Below are 20,177 nucleotides of genomic sequence, written 5' to 3'. Positions count from 1 at the left end.
GCCACCAGGCGGCTGGGCGTGGCACGGCGAGTCCGGAGAGGGCCGGGTCGTGGCCGGAGGACGCCGGAGGAGGGAGATGGGTCCGGGTCGGGTCAGTCGGGTCGGCTGCGTAGGGAGGAGAGAGAACGGAGGAAACCGGGGGCCAAAATGCAAAATTTGCATTTTTTCGTCCTTAATGAATAAATCTGATATTTTTCCTATTTATAGAAAATTCCCAATTTTCAAATATTCATAACTTAATCATACGAACTCCGAATATTGCGTTCCACATGTCCACGAACTCGTATCGACGAGCTCTACAACTTTCATGAAGGGAGTTTTCCCAAATTTTGAACGTATAAAAAGTCAACTTTGTTGACCCCCTAAAAACGTTCGTTTTCGAAAATAAAATCGTTCGAACTAATTCCACAACTTCTCCAAGCTTCGTACTCGCTCCTACTATCGTGAAATCATTTCTAAAAATCCACGGAATTTAATTTGGATTTTCCGGGGTATTACACCTCGAGCCGACCCGCCGCCACGACTAAACCTTTGCTCAACAAGCCGCACGCGCACCTGCCGCCTCAACTCAAGGAAAAGTTGTCACCGTAAAGCCCACTTCGAGAAGATGCTATCGGAAAAAGAGCTAGCTAGACCCAACATCAAAACAAGTTCAGATCCCCTCGCGCCAAGCCGCCAGCAAAATTTGATGTCACTGTTGCCTGGAGAAGATGTGGATCAGATCCAATCTCACCCTGGGCCGCCACCTCGTTCCTTGAAACCGGTATCAATGGACATCCTACCACAAAGTTTGATTGGGAAAAACGACGTCGACCAAATCATCAACACCTCAACCCCAAACAATTCCACAGGACAAAAGGCAATAGCTAATCACCCGCCCGGTAGTAGCCCATCATCTGCGAGGCGAACCCAAAGATGGACCCGAGCGTCGTCAGACGAGAAGAATTTTCCAACCCTAGACCCAAATAGTCCTAGTTTTTTGGAGCAATCCGGTGGTTGTTTTGATAAGTTGTATCAATAATGGCAATTGGGCTACCATATAAGATCACTTTTAGTAACTTTATTATTTTCTAGGCCACTTAAATATTTTTTAATTTGTATTATTTATGAACATATCATTGTGTCCAAATAATTATTGTCATTAACTGAAACGTTACTGTCAACGAACCAAAAAACTATAGTCATTCTTTAGAAAAGTTATTGTCATTTTGTAGAAAAACTTTTACCTTCTTTCAGAAATGAGGATTACTTCTATTGTATTCCAACTGATAAAAGTAATTATTGTTTTCACAAATTAGAGAGAAAAAATAGTTTTGAGAGTTAAAATAAATCTTTATAATCAACATTAACAAAAATACTCTGTTTTCTACACCATGTCTTAAAATTACCAAACTACATGTAAGGGTGGCTCACAAGCACATTAACAACAAAATCACATATATATGATAAAATAGTTCTCTAAGAATCCAACATTAGGTTCCTTACAAATTCGTTAAAGACAATCAACAATGTTATAGGAGGATCAAGAGCATCAGCCTCTATGAACCCAAAACACTAAAAAAAAAAAAAAAAAAAATAATAATAATAAAACTTTGAATATACAAAAAAGAAAAAAATGATGAGAAACTCATAAAAATGGTTGATTTAGCCCAGTACCATTTGGTTTAGTGACATAGTCTCTCATTCGTAAGTGGGATGTTATGAGTTCAACTCATAAAAGACTTGTAACATTTGAGTTGTTTATCTGATAAAAAAAAAAAAGGAGAATTTCACAAATAGTTACTCAACTATGACTCATTCGACACTTTGGTCACTCAATTTTCAAATATATCACTTTAGCCACTCAACAATTATTCTGTGAATCACTTTAGTCACCGAATGAGCATTTTATCTAACTTTAATCAATTCTCCCAATCATTCAAATTCAGATTTCTTAATTTTTCACAATTAGTCGGACGAAAATATCATTGATATTGTCGCAAATAAAAATTTTGTTAATGAAAAAAATTAACAGAATGACTAAAGTGAATTAACAGAGTTAAAATTGAGTGACAAAAATGATATATTTAAAAAATGAGTGACCAAAGTGTCAAACATGTAAAAATTGAGTGATCATTTGTGATATTATTAAAAAAAATTTGGTTCATTTGAAGATATAAAGACATACCAAATTCTCGATACACACTGAAGAAAATAAGGCTAGATTTTCTTTTTCTTTGGCCAGCTGTGTTTCCAAGACTAGAAATACGATCCCATTTTAAGAGAAATGTCTTTATTTACCTGGATTTTCTATTTTGTAATTAATTGTTATAGAGGATGCTTACACTAAAAATAATCATTCTCATAATTAATGTACTGCCGCAGTTCCTTTCAAGAAATGACGTAAATAAGGGCACCGCTTTCGTACTCCAGGCACTGGCTTTAGTCCCACAGGGGCAGCTTAGTACTTCCACAGCCAAATGCCTCGTGCATTCATGCTCCATTCTTGTCCCGCTTCCCATTTAGATATTCCCCCTCCTTTATTTGGCTCTGAGTCAAATGGAAATAAAAAGATTACAAATCTAACCGAAGCGGTTTGTCGTTTCCAACCAAAGAGGCAAAACAGCGGTTTGTCGTTTCTGTAAATGGTTTGCAATTCACTCCCTCCCAATAATTAACCAACGGTAATTAGTTAATCAGAGTAAGATTTTCAATTTCAATTAATGAGGATCTTCAATTAATTATTATCTGATTTGATATTTAATTTTTTTCATTTTCCGTTAACGCTACAACCCATTTAGGGTTTTCTAGTCCAAAATGTATAATGCACAAGTTCATGTCTTCATTCAACACGCCTAGAAGTTTTCTACACTGAGAACAATTGACCCAAAGGGCCAATACCAACACCTAGTAGGGTATGTCAATGTCAAACTAGGTTTTTTTTTTTTTTATTCAATCTCTACCTCTAACTAGCCCATCTGATAATATTAGTGCGATTAATTTGAACCCGTGAGCTTCACGTACTAAATAAATCAAAACTCAACTGTTAATGTCCGCGTAAATTGTATGTCTTTAGAATAAATTCACAAAATTAGAGATTTTCGAATCTAAAAAATACAAGAAAAAGGTGCAAGGTTCTACTAGCTGAGTGAAGCGGAGCCAAGCCATTTGAGCTAAGCGAGCCGAGTACCGGTTAGGGTTGGTGGAAAGACCGGCACTAGCCAGTAATACCTAAGCCCCCAGGTACAAGATATTCTCACCAAACCCCAGACTAATCCCATCCATTGATCATCTCATCCAACGGCCACAGCCCTACTTAATCCTAATCGTGTTAATGAAGGTAAATAAAAAAAAGCCCAAAACCGGAGGGCCCGGTAAACCGGTGAGCACAGCTGATCTATAAATACCAAGGCGCAGGCATTTGAGGCTGCATAGACTTTTGAGTCCCACAATTTCAATTTCACCTTCCTTCCTGTTCGTTAGGGGTCTGGTTCGAAAACCACAGCCTCCGTCTTCCTTCCCTCCAAGTTTCAGATCTACGCTCTACAGGTGCCATTTTCGTCCTTCTAATCCCTTTTTGTTTCTGCTTTGGTTAATTAGCTGAAATGCTTGCAGATCTGGATGTTTATGGGGAGTTTTGGTTGGGGTTTATGAGTTTGTTTTCGGAATATTTAAGATCTGATAGATTTGAGCCTGGTTTAGTTGACATTCACTCTTTGTTGCTCGCTGGTGTTTCATTTTCATATAGTGAATTTGCAGATCTGAGTCTATATATAGTTCATGGCCTATTGGCTTGGTTGGTTTCTACTGCTTGTAGCTATGAAATTTATTATTTCCGAAGATTTTGGTGTAGATCGAGTGTATTTGATATGTGTTGCGTGTTCTGTTTGGTGTCATTGTAGTAGATGATGTATGTATATATATTCTCGATCTCTCCTTTATTCTTGAAATGTCGTTTTCAGTCATGGACATGTTGCGGTAGTTCCCTTCTCAAGCATTGTGTTCTGATTCTGTATTTTGAAAGTAGATTCTGTTCTGTTCGGCTTTATATTTGATACGATGTGATGCTTTGGAATATGACTCTTTTTTACAGTTACTTTTGTAAAAGTAGATGTTCTAATTCAGATTTAATCCGGTTGCCAATTGTGTGGAGTCCTCCATACTTTTGAATTTAGTATTACAATTTTGTTGCATTTATGACTGTTTTGTTGTTGCATGAATCATGGCGTGACTGCTTATCTTGATATTGATTGTATCTCGGTTTATTATTTTGTTGTGTAGAAAATGGAGACTTTCCTATTCACATCTGAATCTGTGAACGAGGGACACCCCGACAAGCTGTGCGACCAGATCTCTGATGCAGTGCTTGATGCTTGCCTTGAGCAGGACCCTGACAGCAAGGTTGCCTGTGAGACATGCACCAAAACAAACATGGTAATGGTGTTCGGGGAGATCACCACCAAGGCCATCGTTGACTACGAGAAGATTGTCCGTGACACATGCCGCAACATTGGGTTTGTTTCTGATGATGTCGGTCTTGATGCCGATAACTGCAAGGTCCTAGTCAACATTGAGCAGCAGAGCCCAGATATTGCTCAGGGTGTCCATGGTCACTTTACCAAGCGCCCAGAGGAGATTGGTGCTGGTGACCAGGGTCACATGTTTGGCTATGCCACTGATGAAACCCCTGAGTTGATGCCCCTTAGCCATGTCCTTGCAACCAAGCTTGGTGCTCGCCTCACTGAAGTTAGAAAGAATGGTACTTGCGCATGGCTGAGACCTGATGGCAAGACCCAGGTGACAGTTGAATACCAGAATGAAGCCGGTGCTATGGTTCCACTACGTGTCCACACTGTTCTTATCTCCACCCAGCATGATGAGACTGTCACAAACGATGAGATTGCTGCTGACCTCAAGGAGCATGTTATTAAGCCTGTCATCCCCGAGAAGTACCTGGATGAGAAGACAATCTTCCATCTTAACCCCTCTGGTCGCTTTGTGATTGGTGGCCCTCATGGTGATGCAGGTCTCACTGGACGCAAGATCATTATTGATACCTATGGTGGTTGGGGAGCCCATGGTGGTGGTGCTTTCTCTGGAAAGGACCCTACCAAGGTGGACAGGAGTGGTGCTTACATTGTCAGGCAGGCTGCCAAGAGCATTGTAGCAAATGGTCTTGCTCGCAGGGCCCTCGTGCAGGTCTCCTATGCCATTGGTGTCCCTGAGCCCTTGTCGGTCTTTGTCGAGACATACGCAACTGGAAAGATCCCTGACAAGGAGATCCTTAAAATTGTGAAGGAGAACTTTGACTTCAGGCCGGGTATGATGACCATCAACCTGGACCTCAAGAGGGGTGGCAATGGAAGATTCTTGAAGACAGCCGCCTATGGGCACTTCGGAAGGGATGACCCTGACTTCACCTGGGAGGTTGTGAAGCCCCTCAAGTGGGAGAAGCCTCAGTCTTGAGATTGATCGAGTGTGCCCTGCCGGTCATTCAGTGCTTGCATCAAGTGGGATGAATAATATGCGTGTTCTCAAAGTCTAATTTCTAATTTTCATACGTTATCGCTCGTCTTTTCTATTATTTGTTTTTCTTATTTTATTTAATGGATTACTGTATTTTCATCCACCAGTGTCTCTGTAATGAACAGAATTTTGTCCAAATTGATGGCACTGAAGCTATCCATGTTATTAGTTATTAGCTTTCAAACATGAACCTGTTATTCCTTTCATATTTGTTATGTCAAAGAAACAAATTATCTGGTTTAAGCTGGTTCAAACCTCAAACCTGTGTTCATCTGTTTCTCTTTCACTCTCTGTTACATATGTAGATTTTGCTAGTGCAAAGTTGTGAGCAAGTTTTAAAAACTTGGCATATATATTGGCAGTTTGGCACACAAAAATTAGGACAAGATTTGTAATGTAGTGCATTTGGTGGGAAAATGTATCAGTAAATCGGCAGATATTTAGAAAAGATTTTGAGACCAACATATACTGGTACATTATTGAAAGTAGGATAACAATAACAAGTACAATAAGAGCAACTGACTTGTTAAACTTTGACATGGAAAAAAGACTCTGTCCGAATTGCAGTCCTATCACTCCTATGAACTTAGCATGATTCCTTAAGCTTGATAGTGGCAAATGCCGACAGATGGGTTCTGATAAATGATTAAGCCGGTGCCATTGAAATGGCAGTCCCAAGGGTTCTTTCCGGTGGCCTTGTAGAACAGATTCATTGCAACTGAAGCATGTGAAACAGCATTGTCCGGATCAAAGCAATTACCACCGGGCAGAATAGGTCTGCAGTCTATTCCAGTTTGGCCGCAGCTGAAGTCAATGTTGTGGTGAAGCTTTTCGACATCTGCAGAAGGCTTGGCAATACACCATGTAGGTGCAGCTTCCTCATTCTCTAGTACCTGTAGAGAAGTTACGACAAAAAAAAAAGAAATGAATCATGTGACACAACAGGGGTCAAATTCTCTTTCTTCATTCCATTCATGAGAAAAAAAATAAATAACACACCTTTACTCGATCACTTTGAGGGACAGAATTCCTTGACTCTGCAATGTTAGGGCTACACGAATTGAGAAATTTTGAAAATTAAACAAAAACATAGGCTTTGACGTTTATAAACATGCTAAAACTTGGAGCATTCGACTTCAAATTAATGGACAATGGCTAAGTAGCACACACCTGTGCGAGTAGCAAAACAAGAAAGAAGAGCTACTCCCATAGTGAGCAATGCCAAAGGCCGCCATGTCACCTCCATTGTCATCTCTTACTCTGAATAAGTCGGAGTATGAGTATCGGAGAGAAATTTCGAGAGAGAGAGAGAGAGCTTAGTGAAGAAGTATGAGCAGTACTGAGGCGTTTATATACTGAGATTGATAGTACACCTTCACAGGGGGGTATAGATTGAGATACCAAACATACCCTTTGGTAAAGAGTACTATAGTATTGGTTCAAGGGGGCAAAAGTGTAAAAATAAGTTGCATTAGTACATATATGGAAATGGTGAAAAAAGGAGAATCTGTGCACTGGGATTTGATGTAAAAGCAGCCAAAATGAATACTTTAAGGAATAAGGGCAGGTGAGTCTGATTTGCTTGGGAGGGGATCCTCTCCTGAGCTCCTTAACCACCTGAGCTTCCTGTGCTTTCTACCAGATTATGACACGTGTCTTTAATGAATCCAATGGTCTACAACAATTTTAGTTTGTTCTTATCGTTCTTTCTGTCTCCCATTCTTCTTTTCTAGATTTTCTAGTTTCCACATGCTTGCTGCGCCTCTCTCTCGTCCCTTCCTATTCTTCCACTTCACTCAGCAATACAAACATCAACTAATCAATAGTTCAATACAAGCATTAATTAATCAAGTGGGTTCCAATGGGTATGAAGGAACAAACATCAACTAGTCAATACAAACAGTAAAATAAAATGACAACTTTAATGGGTATGATACTGTGGTTGATCTTGTAGTTGTTTGATAAGTGGTTAAAAATACATTCATATCTTCATAATTGTTTAACTATTGAGTATTTTATTGGCCTAATTTAATCTAACTATATCATATTCTTGCTTTATTAGGTCTGGGACTTGGATGATGGAATTGGACAATTAAAGGCCATTGCTGCACTTGGACTTGGAGGTGGACACGTTGACTTATGTGGTCAATTGCCAATATATATAATCAACTTTGGAGAAGAGATAAGCCTCACGTGACCAGCTTTCTATCATTTTCTCCACTCTTTTGAAGACACTCCTCCTGCAGCCCAAACTCTCCAAATACTCAGAATCAATAACCCTTAATTAAGGGGGTGTGAAGGAAACTGAATAAGTATGAAGAGCCCAATCTCCGTGAAATCAGAGAATCAAGATGGACGTCATGTCAAGATGGAAGGAGATCTCCCAATTAAACCAGATTCTGAGAAGAAGTGGAAAGCAATTAAACTTCATCAAATGGTTCCTAGTATTTTGGGGATTGGATTCTTCTTCAGATTTTCTTGGGGCAAAAGTGAAAGGTTATTAAGAGAGGTTGGAGCAGATTTCTCTTCTCTCTTCTTTTCCTTCAACCTAAGTTCGTCTTCTGCGTTGTACTCTTCAAAACTTATGGATCTTTTTGCTTTCATTTTTCTTATGGAGAACTAATCTCCTAGCTAAGGCTAGGGGAGAAACTTTGGATTTCCTATGTAGTTTTTATTAGTTCGATTCGACAAGAACTTCAAAGCAAATTCAGTTTTTGGATGTTCAAGTTTAATTTCTGCATTTACTTTTTGATTGATTGATGGGTATTTGATAATCTATTTCATAGGATCAGCCATGTTTTTCCTATTGTGTAGTAAAAATATCCATGCTTTTGAGACTAAGTAGAGTTGCAGATTGATAAATAATTTCGTTGGAATTGTGTCTTGATAGGTTGTTGCCATAGGTACAGGTTATACTTGAACTATTCCTAGAGAAATTGATTGGGCCTTGTGTATTTGAACTACCTTAAATTGAATTCATCCTTAGTGTCAGTTTTCTTGAATAAGTTTCAAGGAAAAGAGTTGAATTAATATGATTGCATAGGTGATTTAAGGTGGAACCCCGAAACCTTAGTGAATGTCCTTATTGAATTTTCTCCTCAACTAAACTCATTCAAATTGTTTTCTTTTCAGTTTATTCATCATTCTGTGTTTTTCTCACTGCTCTCGGCGGAAACGACACTCGTACTTCTGAGTCTATACTACTACGCGACTCCTGCACTTGGGATTAGCAAGCAATCTACTACGCGACTTCTGTGGTTGATCTTGTAGTTGTTGAAGAGATTACTCAAAGAAATTTTGCATGGAAGAAACCCATGAATGAAAAACCCAGCCCCAAATCAAACTAATCGATTGAATCGCAACCCCAAATTCAGCCCCAAATTTAATCTTTAACTTGCTTGTTGTTGGTAATATTTAGAATTATGCTTCTTATTGTGATAAGAGTACTTGCAGCCTAATCAGAAGAACCTTTAAAAACATTCAAACTCCTTGTCTCTATGAATCAATTCAATCTCTATAGTACCTTCAAAAATGACTAAAGAATATTGAAGTGCTCACTCCTCCAATTCCTCTTCATGGAAAGTCATCAGCGATTGATCCAGAAAAGTATGAATCAATCCAAAATGCAGATCCCCAAATTCAAGGGATGAAGGACAAGACAAGATAAAATAGGATAAAATCAACCAAGTAATCAAACCGATTGAAGGATCTTGAATCTTAGACCGGAAATTGCCCAAAACCACCCGAAGCAGAGCGAGTTTTTCAGTATGGAAATGAAATCGTCGTTGGCCTTGGTTGAAGATTGTCCGAGTGGGATTTTCTCTCCATTTGTAAACGAAGAATTGGGTGATATAAAATCTTCTCTTTTTTTCGATTTAAGGGCAGTGAAGTGGTGGTAGATCATAGTAAAGCAGCGGCAATTGCCGAAATGGATTTCACTAGGTCTTGTGGTGTTCACAGTGAACTTGTTACGAACTGAGCAGATTTCTTCTATGCAATTTTGGGTCGTGTGAGTGAAGAACAGAAGAGACAGAAGGGGAAGCAAAAGAGTAGGGAAATAAATGGAGAACTTGTGGACCATTAAATCTAAGCTTGGACACGTGTCATAATCTGGTAGAAAGCTTAGGAAGCTCAGGTGGTTAGGGAGCTCAGGAGAGGATCCTCTCCCGATTTGCTTTTGTGGTGCTTGTCCCGGATGCACTTGATTTCTTTCCTGATTTCCAATGGGGCACCATTCTATGCACTTATGCAGCATGCAAAGGGAAATGGTCTATTTATGCACTGAACAACAAGAAGCAAAGGGAAAATAATGGCACATCTATTCATGTGCTACAGTCTCACACAACAAAAATGGCACACTTGAGTGGTTTCCCTATTCATTTAGGAGTTCATGACATGATGATTGCTATTATATCATTATGGGCATAACCGATTGCTATTATATCATTAGGGCAACTCCAACCATTGGCACAATTTGGGGGTGCTATTCTCATTTTAGCACCCCCCTTGAAGTACTATTCATATAGGACTCAATTCTCATCTCCAACCATGAGGTGCTATATGGAGGTGCTATTTTCACTATTCTTGATTAAAATATAATATGAGTATAATTTTGATGAATATTATATTAAAAATATGTTAATTTAATTAAATAAGGTAAAAAAAAAATTTAACATTTTATCATAATATTTAAAAATTATTCTTATTATTTAATGAATTAAAAAAAGTTTAAAACTTTTTTTTTGTCGGCATATACGACAAACGTGTCGGCACATACGACAAAGAATCTAAGTATTTATAAGATATTTTGATGTTTTGTGTCGGCATATATGCCAAATAGCCGAATTTCGACGGGTATATTTTTTTCCCCTCAATTTTCTGGTAATTTTTTTTATTTTTTTTGGAACAAAAAGGAAATAATAACCCTTCAATTAATAAGAGCCGTTGATAAGTTTTTTTCCCTCAAATCTGAGCCATCAGATTGAAAGTGGATCTGTTGAGTAAAAAAAAAAAAAAGTGCACATCGGACCGTCCATATTTAAACCTGATCAATCAGGACCATACATTTCATGACCGTTGGGGGTTCCAACGGTCACCAGGGGACAAAACAGAAGGCGGGCCCCACATCTGCAGACGAAAAAGCAGCTCACCTTCTCTCTCGAGCGCCGTGGCGCGCGTGCTTCTTCCTCCCTTCAGCTGGCGCGCGCGTCTTCGTTACTTCCTCTTCTCGGCTCGTTGGTTCATCATTTGGGCTGAGACAGCAAGTGGGCTGGCCCCCATCTACAGTGACCGAGTCCTGGTCTTGGAAAAGTCTCAAATATGAGACTTTAAATGGCCCCAAGTCTTATATTTATAAGACCAGATCCACCAAAAAGCCATGATTGGAGATGGAAAGTCTTATAATTGGCCAAAATCAAGTTTGGCACCCCATGGTTGGAGTTGCCCTTACGGGCTCTGGTTATGCCATCAATAAATTGGGATTGTCACACCCCGAATTCTGAATTTAAGTAATTCATATTCGAAGCATGAACCTCAAATACCCTGTTTATAATCTAAGAATTTTTTTCTCAAAATCAACTGCACATTACACCTCTCAATAATTACATAAACCAAATCCTTAAGCTACTTATTACAGTACACTCTCACCAAAACAAATTATAAAGCTCAAGAGAGCACAATTCTCCTCACAAAACAAATGCTATAAATCTAATACTAATACTCTAAACCGCACGATCACTGCCCTGATTCTCCTGACCTGTAGGATTACCCGCTACACATTTTGAATAGTGTACCGGGAGTTGCAACAACACAAAACCCGGTAAGCTTTTGACAGCCCGTATGAGTAAACAAGAAAGAACTGTTGATTTATTCAATTATATTTACTATAACTCAAGTAAACAATCAACACACTCACAAGGTAACTCCAAAAATCACAGAAACATATAAGTATATTCTCGATGCTTTCTTTTAAAACTCCACATTTGACTGATCACAACCAACAAATATTGCAACATTAATATGTGAAATAACATTAAAGCAAAGCATGCTTGATTCTCTTTTCACTAACACCTTCACATATTAGCAATATATCACAGATAGATATTTGATCAGGATAATATAAGCACACTTCTCTTTTTAGTGAATTTTCGGATTAACTGGTAACAAATCACAAATCCACGTACTAGGGTATGTCTACTATACCCAAAATACGGGTAAGCCAGGTTGACTGGTAACAAATCACAAATCCACGTACTAGGGTATGTCTACTATACCCAAAGCACGGGTAAGCCGTAGCATACAGAGGACAAATCCAAAGTATGTATACTCAAGGAGAACACCTCTTTCCTAAGAGTATAATAGTGCACTATCTATAGGGACTAGGGCCCAGGCTTAACGTCTCATAACACCAAAACACATTTACCAGTAATTCATTTAAGCACGGGGTTGTAGAAATCACTCGGCTTCACAATTGTACTTCTCAGACATAATCAAATTCACAAAATACAATCTTTATGATTTATAGATCGTATATATGTATATGTACACCCACATAAAGAGACATATTATTTCAAGATAAATCTTTATTTCTTAAAATAATTTCCACATAATCACAAGTGGGCATATAAAATAGCTTTCACACCACATGATCAACATTTCATTATTCAACAATTAAAATGCGAGATTAATAGCTTGAATAATATCCAATCCATTCTCAATCATTTCATCACACCAATCACACATCAACCAATATATATATTCCACGTAAATATATATATACGTAATCATCCGCTCAGGGATGACCACTAATACCAACTATAGTTCAAGCATAAAAACCGTGAAATTCATTTGTACAATAAAATCATTTTACTTACCTATGGACCGTAGTTGATCAAGTCCATATGATTTAAAACAAATATTTATTCCACAAATATTTTCACACAATTGCGATAAAAATAAAGTAATTAAATTTATTCGGTTCGTAATATGAACCACGTGAGGTTTACTCACCTCTAATCCAGCTGCGTCTTCTAAAAAGCCAAATATATCAATCCGAATCGTCCACCAAATCAATCCATCGATCACCTAATCCAATAATGATCTTAACTTAGCCAACAACTCATAAACGTACTTAAACGACGATCCAACGGTCAGATCTGAATATAATGATGATCCAACGGTCGGATTCAAATTAAACGATGAACTAACGGTCGGATCTGAATTTAATGATGATCCAACGGTCGGATCCTCACGGATCGCCTTTAGGACCATCCTCCAAAATTATCACGAAGATCCAACGGTCCAATCTTCCTGAATTGCCCTTACTAATATCTCCATAATTTTATATGAAAATCCGACGGTCAGATTCTCACGAATCGCCTTCCGAATTACTGTTTTACAATTATACGAAGATCCAACGGTCGGATCTTCGCCCGTGACCTCACAAAGTCATCGGTACAGTCATACGATCAACATATCTAAATTTGAAGCAAAACCAATGGTCTGATCTTCGCAGATCGTAAACCGAAGATAAAACGTAAAAACCGTAAATAATAACGTAAAAACGTAAATCCACTATTTATCAACTTTTTCTAACATGACCATGTTATATATCAAAACGCTCGTATGGATGCATAGATCATCGCCTAGATAATGAAAACTCGAAATATGGTCTGACGCGCCGCCACAAGCGGTGGTCAGTGGGCGGTCAACGCGGCGGTCAACTCCGGGTCAACCACCTCCGATGGAAAAGCGACCAACTACAAACTTGTTCAAAATGAAAGGGTGATCGACTTCCATACCTGGAGCTAAGTCTGGTTTGGCCTAGATCGTCCTAGATCAAGCTTGGAAGTTGGATTAATCTCGTGCGTCTGATCAGATTCCAGATTGAATCAGAGACGTCGAAATCTTCAACTCGTGATCTTTCACTCCACACTCAAAATCGTCGTGCAAGGCTCATATGGGTATGATCAGGGGGAGAAGGACAACCCAAAACCGAGAGGATCGGTTGAGGTGATGCCGGAAAATTGGTTTTCCGGTCGGGTCACCGATCGGAACTGTGGCTCCTTCGATCCAGCTTTCGGGGCAGCGGCGGAGCAAAGCGACACCAGAGGGAGGCTCGTCGTGGGCCGGCGATCCCAGGGGAGCCCGGGTCCGGGGACGGAGGAGGCCGGAGGAGGAAGAACAGGCCGGGTCGGGTCGAGCTTGACCTGCCGGGTCTGAAGGTCGAGAGAGAGAGAACGGAGGGACTATTCCGCAAAATTGAAAACTCTCGTCCTTAATGAAAAATTCTGAAATTTTTCCTATTTATAGAAAATTCTCAATTTTTAAATATTCATAACTTATTCATACGAACTCCGAATATTGCGTTCCACATATGCACGCGATCGTATCGACGAGCTCTACAACTTTCATGAAGGAAGTTTTCCCAAATTCCATACGTATAAAAAGTCATTTTTTGAGATCCCCTAAATAACGTTCGATTTCGAAAATAAAATCGTTCGAACTACTTCCACAACTTCTCCAAGCTTCGTACTCGCTCCTAATACCGCGAAATCAATTCTAAAAATCCACGGAATTTAATTTGGATTTTTCGGGGTATTACAGGGATTTTGGGAGTTTTTTTTTTTATTTCTATTTTTTATATTTTTTATTGGAGAAATAAACTTTCATATCAACTACAAAAAAATAAAAGAAATTTGACCAGAAATCTACATACTAAATATCATGATCAAGAGTTATAGCCTCAGCTATAAAATTAACCTCTCGAAAAACATTTTTAAACTGAAGAAACTCCAACCCAACAACAATTGATTTGATATCTTTCATCAACAACTTCATCCTCTAACTCCAAGACACTTCACAAACTCCATTAATGTTGTCAATTAGAAGCTTGGAAACACCCTCGATAATAACCCTTGGATAATGGCAGTACGTGACTACTAATAACCCTCCTCTTGACCAATGTTCTTAGTTGCGACAAAGAGAGAATTACCACAAAAGTCTCTAATTACAAAGCCAGAAGCTGCTAAATTATTGTCTCTAACCGAACGATCTTTCAGTTTAGTCGTATCTTCATCAAGTGATTACCACTAAATATGTACAAATTTTGAATTCTTAAGTTCCAAACCAGAGAGATTAGCTATCCATAGTTTTGCACCTAGCAGCTCCATAGATGATTTGATGATTTGCAGAGGGTACATGCGGATGAAAGACTAACCTATTTCTAAAAAATTGGGAATGCTTCGAACACTCATCTGTGGTATTGATAATTGGCATTTCTTTGGTCCCCTCATTTTAAATTGGAATCCTAATATCATTGGCAAAGATGGTTGTCTGCTAGTTTTGTGGCATTTTGAACAGTTGTTAGTTGGTGTTGCCGTGTTGGCCTATATTTTCTTCTTTCGAGTTGCTTGAAATTTGGATTACCATGTCTATTATTGTACTTGACCCTCATTTAGCAAAAGATATTACATGGTTACGTTCAAGTTCATGCACTCATTTGGCTGCTTCGGCTTGGGATAATCTGCGGAAATACAAGTCCAGTGTCTCTTGCTTTAAACTCGTTTAATTTAGTAATAACTAAAGGATTTTCACTACACAAGAGTAAATTATTGATTACAAATCTTAGGAGTCTGTCTATCCATTGTTGATTACAAATCTTAATTTGGCTATCTTTACAGCATGGTTTGCTTCACTGGCAATCCAATTCAAAAAAGTACTGTGAAAGAGGCTTTTTTGAAGATGTGAAAATCTAATAGAAGATCGAGAAGAGCAAATAAGAGAGATCAGGAGTCTGTTGGACTTATTGTTGATTACAAGTCTTAATTTGGTTTCCTTTGCAGCATAGTTTGCTTCACTGGTGATCCCCAAACAAATGGAAATGATAGAAGTTTTTCTATTTAGAATCCTCTAAACTTGCTATCCTGCATGTCCTTAGCTACAGGAACAAGTCGACTGGGAGAGGGTTCCAAGAAGCACCATGGAATTAATGGCTTTTCAACTGTGGAATTCTAAGAGAAGAGAGGAAGAGTCCTCGATCCGATTACCTTTTCCAATGCGATTGTTGACGCCATTGATTAACTCCAAATTGTTTGACTCACGAATGACTTACATCTTGAAAATTCTGCTGCTTTTGCTTCTCTACAATTGTTGAACTACATTGGTAAGGATTTACTCCCATTAACCATTGGGCAAAGATGTTCGTGGCTACATTAGTCTAGGCATTGAAGTATATATGACCAGGTTTGTTTGGAAGGCAACAATATATTAAGATTAAATATATTAAATATTACATTTTTTTTTAAAGATAATGAAAAAAAATATCATCCGAGTAACTTTAGTTATTCTCTATCACAATTAGTAATGTAAAGTACGCACCCTAGAACCGACAAATTAGAAAAGAGATAGGGATAATTTTCATTGGTTTCCAACTTTCCATCATCTCCTTCATTGCCTTCCACATCAAGTGTAGCCCAATTTTTTTTTTTTTTTTTCGATCTGTTTATTTTTGGGTTATGTTTTCACCCACTATGAGGAATTTGTTCTTAACTACTTCACTTATTGAGCAGTTGAATCTTTAATTATGTGCCTGCTTATCTGGAATGGTGATCATTATTCCAATCGATGAATCAACCATGACACAACTTGAAGCTCAAACAAATACTTATAACCCCCCACAATATCCTGCAGCTCACAACTTATAATCACTTTTCACCTTATATTGTGGGGGGTTACTAAGTATTTGTTTGAGTTTCAAGTTGTGTCATAGTTGATTCATCGATTGAATTATTTCCAGATAAGCAGACACATGGTTAAAGATTCAACTGCTCAATAAGTGAAGTAGTTAAGAACAAATTCCTCATAGTGGGTAAATATTTACATTTAATTCCGGAAAAACTTATCCCACATGGTGAATCTACTCATCAACATTAAACATATCTAAAGATTGCAAATTTAAGTACAGATAATCAATTTGTACTATGGTAATTTATTACCGTATCAATCTTTCAATTAGTTCAGGTGTGACCCAAACCGACATTAATCATCTTAATTCCGAAAGACAGAGACAGATTAGCGGTAAAATACAGAGACAGATTAGCCGTTAAATACCCATCTTATTATTTTTTTTTCGATTAATAAACTTTTGAGAAGTTACTACTAGCAGGAGAGACGAATTCCACGAGATGAGCCTTTCTTCCAGACCCTAGTCCGGACGAACCAGTTTTGACCACGTGGCAGGCTGCAGTTGAACCCTTCCCTGGGGAAAAAAAAGTCAAACGGTCAAAGTCAAGATTGAAGCAGGGCAGAGTCAAATCTGGCCGACACCAAAAACAGAGAAAAAACAGGAAATAAATTTTTGTAGAAAATTTATATATTTATAAAATCCAAAATCAAAAATTAAAATCAGTAGAATTATAATCTTGATTGATTGATTGATTGATTATCCTACGCACCCTTTTCCCTCCTATCCTGCGCTGCGCTTCCTTCGCCGGCTTTGGAGCTCATCAGATCTCCCAAGACTCACACCAACTCAGTCCTTCACTCTCTTTCTCTCTCACTCCCAAATCAACCCACTTCAGATTCAGGTAAGCTCTCCCGATCTGTCCCTCAAATCTTCTTCCTTTCTTTATTTTCTTGCTCTGATCTCTACGTCTTTCTTCTTTATTTCTTAAAGTTTCAATCTTTTTTATTTGATCTGCATGTTCATGCCATAGCTGAGCTGAAATTGTATTTGCCTATAAGGGTATTGCATTAAAGAAACCAAATTTGCTGTTTCTGATGGGATTAGATTTAAAGGGGATCACTTTTTTTTTTTTGCTGATTTTTGTGTGTTCATGACTTGGGTATTGTTCATTTCCTCATTTTGATTGTGGGTTTTTGTGTGTAGAAAAGAATCATGAGCTGCTTCGGCTGTTGTGATGAAGATGATATGCAGAAATCTGCTGACAATGGAGGTCATTACATGATGAAAAATCCTGCAGGTAATGCGCACTGTCCTGTAGTTCAAGCCTGTATGTTCACGCTGACTATTATTTGATGCTTCTTTTTGTTTGTTTTGGGTATTTGACTTGCATTTGTTTTTTTTTTTTTTTTTGTATATCTGTCACTGGTTTTATCAATTCAAGTTTCGGAATTCAATCTGAGTTGGGTTTCGTGACGCAGGAAATGAGGGGATTCATCATGACTCCGGCAATGCGCCCAAAGGTGGTCAAGCCGTAAAGGCCCAACCTATTGAAGTTCCGCTTATACCAGTAGAGGAGCTAAAGGAAATTACAGATAACTTTGGGACAAGTGCCTTGATTGGGGAAGGTTCTTATGGAAGAGTATATTTTGGAGTACTTAAAAGCGGGGAGCAGGCAGCAATCAAGAAGCTCGATGCCAGCAAACAACCTGATGAGGAATATCTTGCGCAGGTTTGTAAAAGAAGTTGTCGATTATTATTGTTGCTATGTGAGTTAATTATAATTCAATTGTCAATTGATAAATTGCTGCTGCAGGTTTCTATGGTATCACGGCTGAAAAATGATAATTTTGTTCAACTTCTTGGTTACTGCGTTGATGGGAGTTCTCGTGTTCTTGCCTATGAGTTTGCATCTAATGGATCTCTTCATGATATTCTACATGGTATGTAAGAGTACTACATGATTGCTGTTTTTAGTTTCACAACCTTGGTTAATGTGTTGCATAGGCAATGAAATTACCCATGTTGTTTTTATACTTAGACTACGTTCTTGTAAGTACTTGACTGCTGTCATATTTTCAATTTTCGGAAATCATAGTGATTCAACTGATATCTTCTTCTTAATGCAGGAAGGAAAGGTGTCAAAGGAGCTCAACCTGGTCCTGTTCTAACTTGGGCACAGCGTGTTAAAATTGCAGTGGGTGCTGCAAGAGGACTCGAGTATTTACATGAAAAAGCGGCCCCCCATATCATTCATCGCGACATCAAGTCCAGCAATGTACTAATATTTGATGATGATGTTGCTAAGATTGCAGACTTTGATTTATCCAACCAAGCTCCTGATATGGCAGCACGTCTTCACTCCACTCGTGTTCTAGGAACCTTTGGTTATCATGCCCCAGAGTAAGCTTTTATTGGGTTCTCCAAAGATTATGTTCTGCAACTACGTAATTCATTTGGTCCTTCTCGACTTGAAGCGAAAAGATGCTGTTTTGATGCCTTAGAGTCCTTCAATCTTGTAATTGCACAATAAAAAAAACCCCAAAATCTTTCAGAGGATTTACGATTTACTTCTTTTCCTCATTGCATATTAATCAGTCCGAGCATCAGCTTAGCCATTAAATACTTACTACCTACAGTTTTGTATCTCGCAGGCCCTGAGTACTAGCATACTCACTAATTGTGTTCTGTGTGTGACAGATATGCGATGACTGGACAGTTGAATGCCAAAAGTGATGTTTACAGTTTTGGTGTTGTCCTGCTAGAGCTTTTGACCGGAAGAAAACCTGTTGATCATACATTACCACGGGGACAGCAGAGCCTAGTGACATGGGTACTATATGTGTTGCTAATTATTTCTTATGCGCCTGTGTTGCTAATTATTTCTTATGCACCTGTTATCGGTCTCTTAGTTGTTAGCATAGGAATATGCTCTTGTTCATATGAACCAAGCTGATTTTGGAATTTTTGGGATGTGGTAGGCTACACCAAAACTTAGTGAAGACAAAGTTAGGCAGTGTGTTGATGCAAGACTAGGAGGAGAATTCCCCCCCAAGGCTGTTGCGAAGGTATTCATTATCTCTCACTCACATGCATATATTATACTCAGATATGTAATCTTGATGGATTTGATTTTGTTATTGGAACAAGTGTGCAGTTGCCAAACTAGCAGATTCATTGTTATTTTCCCCTTGAATTTGTATTTAGAAGGCATAAAACATCATAGCCAAGTCTGCTTTTGCATACATCTAGTACTAAATGCTACTATTTCTTGATTATAGATGGCTGCAGTTGCTGCCTTGTGTGTGCAATATGAGGCTGATTTCCGCCCAAACATGAGCATTGTGGTCAAAGCCCTACAACCACTGCTAAATGCTCGGCCTGGACCTACTGGTGAATCACCAAGCTTGTAGATTTCAATCTCAATCCTTCTCTCTAGCTCTGCCTGTGAAGATGTGTCAAATGTGCATGCATGAGTAACTCTGCATGCATAATATAACAAAAAGATTGTTTCAGAGGGTTGTGGTAAATTGTTTGCACAATGCGCTATATGCTTCATTATTTACTGTGTATTTAGTTTGTTCATAATGCAAGGGGGGGTATGTTCTTATTGGAATGGGTTTTCATTTTTCAAATTTTTTTTTTTATATATAATGCTCAACATTTATTCATTGATGAATGAGTTTGGCCGTGAAATTTTACTATTGAGTTTTTATGGAACTAAATTAAAATGCAAGTCATGGGTGAGGATCTTTATAATTTCACAAATGGTTTCTGAGACCATTGTATTTAGAAATTTATTTGAATATTCGTTTATAAATGAGCTTGGCAATGAAATTATATGTCACAGTGATGATGTTAATGATTTTATAGATGGTTCCTTTGTTAAGATCATTTTAATTGGAAATTTGCTTGAATATTAGAGTACCCGTTCGTTATTTTATTTTATGTTTTTTTCCCATCTCACTCTGTATGTTGAGTTTTCTCCCAA

The 20,177-nt window shown here is 38.3% G+C and overlaps 3 protein-coding genes across 4 annotated transcripts; 2 read left to right on the top strand and 1 right to left on the bottom strand.

Annotated features, from left to right (window-relative positions):
- The first annotated feature begins 3,372 nt into the window (after window positions 1–3,372).
- LOC133720379 (S-adenosylmethionine synthase 1) lies at window positions 3,373–5,711 on the top strand. Its single transcript, XM_062146639.1, has 2 exons — window positions 3,373–3,528; window positions 4,261–5,711. The coding sequence occupies exon 2, from the start codon at window positions 4,264–4,266 to the stop codon at window positions 5,443–5,445; it is 1,182 nt and encodes a 393-aa protein (XP_062002623.1). The 5' UTR covers window positions 3,373–3,528; window positions 4,261–4,263; the 3' UTR covers window positions 5,446–5,711.
- On the bottom strand, window positions 5,632–6,948 carry LOC133720380 (major pollen allergen Ole e 10-like). The gene is made up of 3 exons (XM_062146640.1): window positions 6,676–6,948; window positions 6,505–6,542; window positions 5,632–6,398 (listed from the first exon to the last, which is right to left on the bottom strand). Exons 1-3 carry the CDS (start codon window positions 6,755–6,757, stop codon window positions 6,105–6,107), a joined length of 414 nt encoding a protein of 137 aa, XP_062002624.1. The 5' UTR covers window positions 6,758–6,948; the 3' UTR covers window positions 5,632–6,104.
- A 9,977-nt stretch (window positions 6,949–16,925) lies between these two features.
- LOC133722215 (pto-interacting protein 1-like) lies at window positions 16,926–19,894 on the top strand. Of its 2 annotated transcripts, none has more exons than XM_062149040.1 (8): window positions 16,926–17,090; window positions 17,398–17,486; window positions 17,668–17,918; window positions 18,003–18,129; window positions 18,316–18,589; window positions 18,887–19,019; window positions 19,168–19,254; window positions 19,468–19,894. In XM_062149040.1, exons 2-8 carry the CDS (start codon window positions 17,402–17,404, stop codon window positions 19,597–19,599), a joined length of 1,089 nt encoding a protein of 362 aa, XP_062005024.1. In that variant the 5' UTR covers window positions 16,926–17,090; window positions 17,398–17,401; the 3' UTR covers window positions 19,600–19,894. The 2 variants fall into 2 exon arrangements, with proteins under 2 accessions (XP_062005024.1, XP_062005023.1); XM_062149039.1 differs by having other exon boundaries at window positions 17,393–17,486.
- Window positions 19,895–20,177: the final 283 nt, after the last annotated feature.

The sequence above is a fragment of the Rosa rugosa genome, chromosome 7, assembly GCF_958449725.1.
Source record: "Rosa rugosa chromosome 7, drRosRugo1.1, whole genome shotgun sequence".
Lineage (NCBI taxonomy): Eukaryota > Viridiplantae > Streptophyta > Magnoliopsida > Rosales > Rosaceae > Rosa > Rosa rugosa.
Note: the sequence above shows the minus strand (reverse complement) of the source record. Positions and strands in the feature narration are given on the sequence as shown.

Excerpts from the sequence above, each read along its gene's own strand:
- LOC133720380 (XM_062146640.1), bottom strand. The coding sequence starts at position 6,757 with ATGACAATGGAGGTGACATGGCGGCCTTTGGCATTGCTCACTATGGGA. Across the intron at positions 6,543-6,675 it reads TTGTTTTGCTACTCGCACAG|AGTCAAGGAATTCTGTCCCT; the intron begins GTGTGTGCTACT and ends CTAACATTGCAG. Across the intron at positions 6,399-6,504 it reads CTCAAAGTGATCGAGTAAAG|GTACTAGAGAATGAGGAAGC; the intron begins GTGTGTTATTTA and ends ACTTCTCTACAG.
- LOC133722215 (XM_062149040.1), top strand. The coding sequence starts at position 17,402 with ATGAGCTGCTTCGGCTGTTGTGATGAAGATGATATGCAGAAATCTGCT. Across the intron at positions 17,487-17,667 it reads CATGATGAAAAATCCTGCAG|GAAATGAGGGGATTCATCAT; the intron begins GTAATGCGCACT and ends TTCGTGACGCAG. Across the intron at positions 17,919-18,002 it reads ATGAGGAATATCTTGCGCAG|GTTTCTATGGTATCACGGCT; the intron begins GTTTGTAAAAGA and ends TTGCTGCTGCAG.
- LOC133720379 (XM_062146639.1), top strand. The coding sequence starts at position 4,264 with ATGGAGACTTTCCTATTCACATCTGAATCTGTGAACGAGGGACACCCC.